The 10645-nt window shown below is 52.8% G+C and overlaps 1 protein-coding gene across 2 annotated transcripts; it reads left to right on the forward strand.

Annotated features, from left to right (window-relative positions):
• Positions 1-108: 108 nt before the first annotated feature.
• fastk (Fas-activated serine/threonine kinase) lies at positions 109-10534 on the forward strand. 2 transcript variants are annotated; one of them, XM_061838818.1, is made up of 11 exons: positions 109-249; positions 1981-2674; positions 3789-4104; positions 4683-4870; positions 4958-5103; positions 5174-5390; positions 5469-5628; positions 6962-7053; positions 7127-7787; positions 10098-10212; positions 10280-10534. In XM_061838818.1, the coding sequence occupies exons 2-11, from the start codon at positions 2020-2022 to the stop codon at positions 10364-10366; spliced, it is 2637 nt and encodes an 878-aa protein (XP_061694802.1). In that variant the 5' UTR covers positions 109-249; positions 1981-2019; the 3' UTR covers positions 10367-10534. The 2 variants fall into 2 exon arrangements, with proteins under 2 accessions (XP_061694802.1, XP_061694801.1); XM_061838817.1 differs by having other exon boundaries at positions 4955-5103; positions 10280-10524.
• The last annotated feature ends 111 nt before the right edge of the window (positions 10535-10645 follow it).

The following is a 10645-nucleotide window of genomic DNA, read 5'->3' on the forward strand; positions in this document are numbered from 1 at the left end:
TTGCGGCGGCTGTTGAGTATCACATTAGCTTGCACATTCACTCCAATCGGTGGCGTCCGCTGAAGATTAGTGACCGGGAGGGAGCCGTTGCATGCCGGGTATCGGAGGCGGCTTGTCCGGAGGAACGAGACGGCTGCCTGCCTGCCTGCCTGCCTGCCTGCCTGCCTGCCTGTCTGCCTGTCTGGGCGTCCTCCCTCCCCGGTCAACAAACACTGACAGAGGCCGCGGCTCTTTGAGACAAGCTATGAGGTAACGGCACTTGGCGAGCCCGGTTCAGCATACTTTGTCGTTTTTCTTCTGGTGTACTCGGGAAAAGCACACGCCGATGCTAACGTGTCCGCTGTTTAGCCTCCTAGTGGCTCACGCCACTTTGTGTCTCTTCAACTTTTTGTCGTGTCACAGCGTTCGTAACCGTGTTAGCTGCTTTAGCGTCACCGGCGCTAACTGCACTTAGAGGACGCTGTTAGCCGCTTGGAAATGGCGAGCCGTCATCAGACAAACTTATCTGCCGTGACGTTGATGACGTTAAATATGACGTTTGATGATGATGATGATGATGAATCCGCTCTGCAGATCCATGACAGTCTTTGGAAACATTCCCTCATTCCCTTACTCATTGCACACAACTGAATGAAGACTTTTCAGACAGTAGACCCGGATAGTTCTTTAAAATGCCAACTGAAAATTCTTCTGTAATGATTTTGGGGTAGGGAATGAGTGGATGATCCCAAAGGCTGTGACTCAAAAGGGGTTTTGTATGTATGTATGTATGTATGTATGTGTGGTGTGTGTGTGTGTGTGTGTGTGTGTATGTGTGTGTGTGTGTGTGTATGTATGTATGTATGTATGTATGTATGTATGTATGTGTGTGTGTGTGTGTGTGGTGAGGGAATAGTCCACGATACAAAAATCTATATAAAAAAATATATATATATACAACTTTAATCTTAAATCAAGCACAGTTTGGGTCTGCGTTTATTTTGGCAGCAACCTTTAATTTAGCCCTCGTCAAAACATTTTGAATAAAATGTAATTTAGTTTTAGTCATAATTCTGTCATCGGGTTTCATTTCAGTTGACGAAATGCTCAACGAAAACTGCAGTAGATTTAATGGAGTAAAATCAAATGTTTGCAAATGATAGTACGTATGTGAAGTTCCCCTTGACTTTCTGAAAGTCCGTCCATCCTTTTTCTTAGCTGCTTATCCTTATGATGGTTGGCTAGCCCAGCTGTCAACGGGCAGGAGGCGTTTGGGGTACACCCTGAATCGGTCGCCAGCCAGTCGCAGGGCACATGGAGACAAACAGCCGCACTCACAATCACATCGACGGGGAAATTAACGTTGCATGTTTTGGGGGCGCGGGAGGAAACGCACGCGGGCACGGGGAGGACGTGCAAACTCCGCACGGGCGGCTTCGGGATTGAACCCGGGACCTCCGAACTGAGAGGCCAACGCTTTCCAGCTGAGCCACCGTGCCGCCCTTTCTGAAAGTCATTCCGTTGAACGAGACGAGGAGATCTGGAAGTTTGGCGCGCGTACCACCAGTGATGCGTGGCTTCTCTCATGGTACAGCATTGCCAATCGTGTCAAAATAAAATCTTTGAGGCCAGTGGACGAACTGATTTTGAATGTTCCGCTCACCTGTGCGTGGATTTTTCCGGGTGACTCGGCTGTGAATGCCTGTCGTGTTTGTCAACCCATTCTCAAACGGGCTACCAGGCTGTTGGGTTTGGTTCTCTCTTCTCCTCTCGCCTCTCGCCTCTTCAAACTAAATTTGCTCCGATCTGCTCCCTCATCTATGACAAACATTTGGGTCAGTTTAGTTTTCTGTGACAAAAAGTGCGCTACACTTTGTCATGGGCTCGGTTCCTGTTGGCTTTTTGTGGACAGAATGAACAGCGGTCCGGCGGTTGCTCCGATACGGTTTGGGTCAGCGTCATGTCCCGTCAGGAGATCAAGCGTGTTTTTCTTCTGCGTAGGAGCGCGCCGGCGCCTGTGGCCGATCCCGCAGCGGCACCATGTTGCTTTGCTGCAGCGGGCGACGGGTCCTGAGCCCAGCCACCGTCGCCGCGCCCGCCATGTATGCCGCCCGCCTGTATGGTGCCGGGGGAGGGGGCGGAGTCAGGGCAGGGAAGAGGGGAGGCCTGGCCGTGCTAGAGGCGCCGCCCCCCCAGCCTCACCAGCACCGAGCGCCGCCTTACCAGCTGTACCCGGCGTACCCGGGCCCCCGAGGAGTCCGCTTTCAGCCGCACCCGCAAGCCCCGCCGCCGATGCAGCACCATTGGCAGCCCCGTGCTCACCTTCACGTGCAGATGGGCTGCAAGAAGAAGACGTGGAATTTCATCCACGAGAAGATGAGCTACGACACCTTCTTCACCATGAAGCGACTCATCGAGCGCTCGCGTCGCCCCGACGAGGTTCTGCGCTGGCTGGCTCAGAACCCGGCCAAGATCTCTCACAATCACTACGCCATCGCGTTGCACAAGATCGCGCAGCTGCTGCAGGTGGCGCCGCCGCCGCCGCCCTGCAACGGTGCCGAGGCTTCGGCCGCGTGCGGCCGCCGGGTCCTCGAGCAGCATGACTTCTTGTTGCTGTGCGACGCCATCGTCAACGACTGCGCCAACTTTGACAACTTCAGCATCGTCAACTGCCTGTACGCCGCGGCGGCGCTCGGTAAGTCGCCGTCCCGGACTGTTAAGGAAATGACAAAGGTCGTCTTTTTGTCACGGTCATGATGCAGGAGAACCTCAGCCCACAAACACCAATTTCCAACAAATATCGCCTGCTCCGGTTCACGACCGCTCAGTTGTTTTTTTTTTTTTTTTTTTTTTTTTTCCCTCACACGGCCAGAATGTTGATCGCAGCAGTTTCATACGTATTTTTTTGTGTGCTCAAAAGGTGGCCGTGACTCTCCATCCCAAGAAGTGAAAAGGGGATTTTTAATCAAGTGGTCTTGTTGAGTTCAGAGTGCAAGGAAAGCCTGGCCCAATTCAGAGAATAACATTCAAGGAACATGAAACCCTTTGTACAAGAAGAACACATTCCAAAGGAATAATGAGTTAAAAATGGGCTGATTAAAATAAGGAGAAGACTTGTTGAGGTCGTGTGTCTTTTTCAGTGCTGTTCCAGGAAAGTGAAGCAGAGGGTGGAAAATAATCACTAACCCATCTTTGAATCATCAAGGAGCAGACGTAAGACGGGGGCAGAGCTTGGATAGCCTCGTTGGTGACAAGATAGCGGGCGTTCATCCCGTGTATGGCAAGTGAGGGCCAGTGTACACAATTGAAGATGGTGTCTTGGTCACAATCAGCTTGAAGCTGTCGCTGCAATCGATGTCATTGAAGGTAGTTGCCATTGTGCTGTGATACTTTCTGCGTATCGGAAGCAGATGTTGCCCGCTCTTAAGATTTAACATTCGGAGGAATGTTGGAAGTCGGAGGCCCCGCAGCTCAGTTTGGTAAACCAGGGGTCGTGAGTTCGGATCTCCGTGGGGCGTTGCACTCCCCAAGAGGGCTTGCGTCAGGAAGGGCAGCCGGCGTAAAAACTGTGCCAGACAAATATGAGCGTTCATCTGAGATGTTACGCTGTGGCCACCCCAAACCGGACAGGCCGAAAGAAACTTACTGAGTAATGTGAGTCATGTTTGTTGACGTCGGCACTAACGTAGAGTAGTAGCTTCATCAGTTCGAACGTGAGAGGTAATGTCGGGAATGAACTTCTGAAGCTAAAACGTTGGAGCCAGTTTTGGACGATAATGTTGAACGTCTGCGTGGTGTGCCGAGATCAGGACTTCCCGGCGACTGTCCGGTGGTGGCGGCCTTGGAGGCGGAGTGTCACAGCCGCCTGGCTCAGTTCAACCAGAAGGACGTGTCCATGGTATTCAGTTCCAGCATCAAACTGCACCCGGGCAGCCAGCACCTGCTCACCGAGGCCTGCCTGCCGGGTCTGGAGAAGAATCTGGAGCGAGAGCGCCACCCGCAGACGCTCTTCCTGCTGCTGTCCTACTACCGCCTCAAAAGGCGCTCTTCGCCGCTGCAGGACGCGACCAGGACCGACGTCAATGACAAGGCGGCGCCTGACCCCCAACAGGTTCTCGCTAACAGGTAACAAATAGTACTGACATCGACAAAGTGCATCAGTTAAGTGTCTTGCTATATGGCGATGCCTCGCGTATCGTCATCCTTCCATTATGGATCAGTCCACTGGATGGACTGAAATAAGACGACGACTGAGTTTTGTTTTGTTTTTTTCTTCTTTTCATAAACCCTTTGAAGGAACACCAACGGTTGTTTCCAGCCAACCACCTGTCTTGATTCGCCCTAACTAGCGGTCGTACAGTACTAATAACGTTTACTTTGCTGCGGAGGCGCAGTTGAGTAACTGCACTCTACTGTACAATTTAAAAAAAAAAAATCCGCAATGCTCCGAAAGCACAACGAGTGCACGGCGATATAGTGACGGAGCACTACATTTCAGCTCTTTATTTTTGACTTCTTGGATCTCAGCGTCAACATCCTCGCCGCTCGGCGCGCATTCGGAGACAATCGAGATCCTTGATGTGACGCATACGGCAGCCCGAGAACGACGTGCGGGTTGCGGCGTTTCGGCGCGGGGAGCTTTTTCGGCTCGCTGGCGCGGAACACCAGCCTCCGACTAATAGCGTCGGCGGGATTCGTTTTAGAAAGATCCTGCGTCTGGTCAAACACACGCTGGCCAGCGTCAGCGGAGTCCGCGATCAGGAGCTGGCGCTGTTGGACGAGATGCTGGCAGCTTGCGCCAGGGAAGCCAACAACAAGAGCCTGGAATTCATCTTCAGCTCGCACCTCTTCTACCAAAACAGACAGGAAAGGTTCATCAGAAGCCTGGCGGGTCAGTTCGCTATCAAATCCTGGACCTGCCTGGGAAGTTAGCTGAGCTTCTCTCTTGTATTTATTTATGTATTTTTTCTGCTAGAAGAGCTGCCAAAGAAGGAGGACAGCCTGAGCGCGAGCACCATGTCCCTGATCTCAAAGTATGTGGCGCGCCATCGTCTCCGGGAGACGCCATTACTGGACGCCATCGCCAACTTCCTCGTCAGGAAGGCGGAGCATCTGGACAGCAAGGTGGGTGGGGCCCGCGTCCGCCTGAGCTCCGACCCCGACTGGACGTAAGCCTTGGTGTTTCCACGTGCAGGTGATCCAGAAGCTGGTGTTTCCCTTCAGCAGGATGAGTTACCGTCCATCCAATGAGGAGGAATTCTTCCGAGTGCTGGAAGAGGTTCTGGAATCCAAAGCTCTGAGCTCTCCTCTGGCCACCGTCAACATCCTGATGTCGCTCTTCCAGCTGGGTCGCTTCCCGGGTGCCGTCCTGCACCGCGTTTTCTCACCCGCCTTCATCAGCAACGTCACAAGTCAGTAGTGGGCCTTGCGCCCTCCGCCCTCGGCGCTCCGTGGAAGCGCTCACGTCGCCCCGTGTCGCGTTCCCGCAGACAGCCCCTACGCGCTTATCGTGCGCCGCTACCTTTCCTTGCTGGACGCCGCCCTTCAGCTGGAGCACCCCCACTACCAGGGCCCCCGCCTGCACCCCGACCTCAAGGTGCTCATGTTCCACCACGCCCTGACGGCCGACGAGGTCAACCGCAAGTACAGGTGACAAGCGCACACGTCACATGGTCAGTCAGTGAGTTCAGGGATCCATCAATGACGTACGGTGTCAGTTAATCGGTTAAGAGCTGTCGGGGGAGGGGGGGGGGCACAGTCACCCCAACTTGAGCTCAAGTGCGCAGTACCAGAATATTTGCGGACGAAGAAGCTGTCCATAACTTGCCCCATTGCGTTGATGCAAAGAATTGTAATTACAATTGAAATTCATTTTTTAATCTTCTCATTGCAAGTCTGTCAGCAATGTGCCATTTTTTGACAGCTGCAATTTCAACAATGTTTGGAATGACTTCGTTCAAATGACGCGTGTGTGACTTACCGATCGATCGAGCAGTACTTTTCGAAGCCAATTCCAAAGACGTCGGAATGCCGTGTTGAACGTGGGCGCTGATTTCCAAATCACGTTAGGCCTGCATTGAATTCAATTTGCGACAAAGACTCGATTGCTTTCAGCAGAGTTTTTCTGGGAGCAACCGGATCCAAAGAAGACCGAGAAAGCCGAGGACGGCTCATTGGGGACCTCCTTTGCTCGCCGTCGGCTGAGCGATTCGGGGAAGCGCCAATCGCGGCAGCCGCCTCCTCCCAATGAGCTTCTCCTTGTCACTCTTTCTTTTGGTCTTTTCGCCGGATTTGGACCAGCGCTCAGGAAAACAACTTGCCCTCTGACCTCAGCAGCGAGAGACGTCTTTGATTGTCAGACAGCTGAAAGTTTTGGCCGCATTTGTCCGAAAGATTCTTTTTCTAGTCGAGACTCCTTTCTGAGACAAATTGTTCTTTGGATCTAGAAATGATTTTCAAAGTACATCAATACGTGTTCACCTCCATCTGCAACGCGAGTAATCAAGTTGAACAAACCAAAGTGGGAACTTTTCACATTTATCGCTTGGAGAAAACATCAAAGGGTTCCCCCAAAGAAGACTGACGTCTTGCAATATTTCGAGTTTTTCCAAATATTTTCATTCTCCCCGTGCCTGCGCGGCTTTCCGCCCACATCCCAAAAACATGCACCGTTCGGTGCGATCGTGATTGTGTGCCCCGCGATTGGCCGGCGACCCGCTCAGGGCGTACCCCGCCCGCCTCCTGCCCCGTTGACAGTTGGGATAGGCTCCGTAGGCGACCCTCGTGAGGATAAGCGGCAAAGAAAACGGACACAAAGCGGGCGCAGCATTTGCTATGATGTGGGCAAAGTTCAAAGTGCATCTTTTGGCCTTCACAGTTCCAGTGGGAAGTGGTCTTACTTTAAACTGGGTCGGACTGGGACCGCGGGGGCCTACTTAGGCACGCCTGATACAAATGATTGAGCAGTGAGTCGTGGTGTCAGTTATAAAGGTGTCGTGGCCGAGGCCCTGAGGCAGCTACTTGGAGAAGAGAACTACAAGCAGGACCAAGTACTTCCTCCCGGGTACTACGCAGGTACACGCACGCACACAGAGCACATGCAGGACGTACACGCGGTATGTACCACACGGGTGTCGTTATTGTCCAGACTTCGTGTTGTGGATGGACTCGTCGGGTCGGGTTCTTCCCATCCGGTCGAGCGGAGCTTCGGTCCCCGCGTCCGGTGGGGACTCCGCGGGCGCTTCGCAGGAAGTCGACGACATCCACAGGTTGTCGAATTCTTTCGCCGCGCTGGACACGGGCGGTCAGGAGGCTTCTGAGACCATAGGGGGCGCTGCGGGGCCCGAGCCTGCCTTTCATCCTCAGCACGTGTACAGCCTGGCGGGGGGCGCTGGCGGCGGTCCCCCGGACTTCGCCCCCCAGTACTACGTGCCCATCGTGGAGTACTACTCAGGCGTGGCCAAAGAGCACTCGATGGAGAGTCAGAACAGCTCTACGCTCAGCAGCCCTCCCGCTGACGGGACGCTCCCGCCCGGGGACCCGGGACCCGGGGGCGCTGATGACGCCGCCGCCCCCGCCCCCGCAGACTCCCTCTTCCAGTTTTCCATCGGGAAGATCCTGGAAGAAGAGGGCAGCGCAGGCTCCGCCGCCGATCAGGGGACGGAACGCCAGCTGTCGGGCTTCTACGAGGAGGCGGTGCCGAGCGACGGGTCCACGACCCGGGGGGGTTCGCCGTCGCCGCAGCACTTCGGGACAAAGGAGCCGAGCCAGCCCGCCCGGCCCCCGGTGGAAGAAACGCAAATAAGGAGGTCGGTACACCTTCCCGCAGCATCTGTGACGTCGTCGTCGTCGTCGTCGTCTGCGATGTCACCGGCGGGCTTGTTCCCATTTGTGCGTGAAACGTTGCGTCATTTGATTTCAAAAGGTACAAAACGCTTTTTTCATGACACTGACGACGACTCAGGCGTATAGTACCCCGCTTTAAAAATTTGATTCGCCGTTTCAGCCCAAGTGGCAACGATACGCAGTGGCACGGAAAACAATTTGCCCCCGTCTAGCTCAGTTTCCCCACTTTGTTTCATATCATCGAGCAAATGTAAATATCAGACAAAGATCAGCCCCAAGTAGACCAAAAAAAAAAAAAAAAAAAAAAAATAGGCGATGTGATTTATTAGGGACAAATCTCTCTGGCTCTTTGCGAACAGCCTCCTTTGGAAATCACAAATTACATCTGGCTCATCCAATTTTTTGGGGGTGCCTTTTCTCAGGGCACACCTGAGCCTGTTCTATCCACAACTCGCTTAAACAGAACCTGTCTGACAAAAGATCTCAAAGAGCAGAGAGGCAACAAGAACCCAGAACCTCAGAGGCCTCCCTTGCCTCGGTAAGTAATCGGAAGCCGCGTCATCGTGTCGAACACGCAAGGAATGAAGTCTCTGGTGGTTGGAGTCACTGTCCTATGACAACAAACCGCCACCATGAGAAAATACTGTGTGGAGAGTCTTTGAACAATGAACGTGTACCATGAGTGATGCTTTCCCCGAGCAATTTAAGGTGAGAAATTGCGCAATGATCTGGTGCCAAACAAATTCAGTGGATGGGCGCTCATTTGGTTCTTCTTAAGTTCTCAAGCCGGATGTCCTTCCTGACGCAACCATCTGCACTCATCTGGGCTTGGGACCGGCCTACAGTTCGCACGGGCTCGTGCCCCCCATGACACGAAATACATCCTCTGCTGGGCCTTTTTGAGGATGGAGTTGATATTGGTCTCCCACTTCAGGTCCTGACAGGCCGCAGTTTCCAGGAACTTGAAGCTCTTGACGGGTGACGTAAGCCAGTTGGACAGCGTGATCGGCAGCTGCGGGGAAGGATGTTTCCTGAAGTCCGTGATCATCTCTACAGTCTTAAATTGGTCCAGGTTGTTTCGGCCACACCGCTTCCTGTTGCTCGGCAGACTCGTCAGCGTCTTACTTTGATGAGGCCGATGACTGTGGCGTCGTCTGCCGACTTCAGGGGTTTTGACAGTCTGGTTCTTTCGTGGTCGGTGGAGAAGGTGGGGGGTTCAGGGATGACGGTGTTGAACGCAGAGCTGAAGTCCACGAACAGGATCCTCACGTAGGTCCCTGCGCCGTCGAGGTGTTCCGGGATGAAGCGCGCTCCCGCGTTGACGGCGTCGTCCGCCGACCTGTTTGCTCGGTCGGCTAATTGCGGAAGGTCTCGGGACGCTCGAGGAGTTCAAAGGGTTTCGTGACCACAGATGTTCAGAGTGAGAACTCGTGTAGTCATTCAGTCTTGATGGGGACTGAGATGATGGATGGGGGACTTAAGGGGAAGGAATTGATTTCAGGGCAAAAATGACAATGGCAGAGTTCAAAAGATCAAAACTACTGCTGATGATGAAAACCGAACACAAAAAGTGATGATCTGAAGCTGCCTCCTTATTCAGGACCGAGACAGAAGGAAACGTGAATTCTGCTCCTTACTAGAAAATCCTGAAGGAGAATGTCGGTGATGTCAAGCTGAAGCGCATTTGGGTTCTGCAGCATGACAACGATCCAAAACACAAGCAAGTCAAATTCTGGATGGCTTCAAATACAAAATGGAAGGTTGAGGCGTGGGCTCGTCCAAGTCCAGATTTGCGTTGGCATCGGTTCGTTTAGGGTAGAAAAGGCTCCAGACTTGCTGAATTCAAACAACGGTGCGTAGAAGAGTCTCTCCAGAGTTGTGAAAGACTTGATTTCACTTGTCGGGTGTGGGTTGCCAGTTCTTTGTTCAAACACATGGCCAGGTACTGTCGAGGTTCGAATACAACCTTAATCAATAACATCATCCACCATTTGAAAACTGCATTTTATGTTCACTTGGGTTGTCTTTGCCTGATAAGTCAACATTTCTGGGGCTAAATACATTTGAGAAGCGCCAAACGGCGTCGTAATCGACGCAATAAAATGAACCGGGAGCATTCGATGCATCGATAGACTAATAGCAAAAATTGTTTTGCTGGGGATTTGGGAGTCGGGAACGACGAACGGAGTCTCCTCACCCAAGTGCAGAGTCCGCTTCGGTTGCTTGTTCTCGGGGATTCCACAGGAGCAGCTGACGGCGTGTTTCCCTCTCAGGCTGGTGATCTCCGTGAACGACAAGTGGCACTACTGCCACAACTCGGACGTGCTGGTGGGATCTCGCGCTATGAGGGACCGCCACCTGAAGCTGCTGGGATACGCCATCCTGCAGGTGCGCCGGCCGCAGCCGCTCGATTGAATGCCGAACCGGGGCTAACGTGTCACGTGATGCCTCGCAGCTCCCCTACCACCAGCTGGAGAAGCTGAACGGCGTCGAAGAGGTTAAGACGTATCTCCGAGGCAAACTCCACGATGCGTCGCCGTGACGCGCGTCCGCAAACAGTTTTAGAAAATGTGACAAAATGTCCACGGCGGTGTACAATTGCCTGTTGGCAGCTTGGCGGGAAGGGACTGGACGCTAAACGCGATCTGTGGTTTAAAAAAAAAGGTGTGTGGTGGGAATGGATGGAGTGAAAGCTCAGATTATTTATCTGCTGATGGACTGTTTACATTCAACAAATCCACTCATCACATGACTTTTACCAACTTGTGAATTTAACTTCATGATTGTATGAAATAAATATACCTGTACATGAAATTCTACT

The sequence above is a fragment of the Syngnathoides biaculeatus genome, chromosome 13 (genome assembly GCF_019802595.1).
Source record: "Syngnathoides biaculeatus isolate LvHL_M chromosome 13, ASM1980259v1, whole genome shotgun sequence".
NCBI lineage: Eukaryota > Metazoa > Chordata > Actinopteri > Syngnathiformes > Syngnathidae > Syngnathoides > Syngnathoides biaculeatus.

Bases quoted from the DNA above. Each gene is read 5' to 3' on its own strand.
- fastk (XM_061838817.1), top strand. From the start codon at position 2,020: ATGTTGCTTTGCTGCAGCGGGCGACGGGTCCTGAGCCCAGCCACCGTC. The intron at 5,104-5,173 runs GTGGGTGGGGCC...TTCCACGTGCAG, and splicing joins CGGAGCATCTGGACAGCAAG to GTGATCCAGAAGCTGGTGTT. The intron at 7,788-10,097 runs GTCGGTACACCT...TTTCCCTCTCAG, and splicing joins GAAGAAACGCAAATAAGGAG to GCTGGTGATCTCCGTGAACG.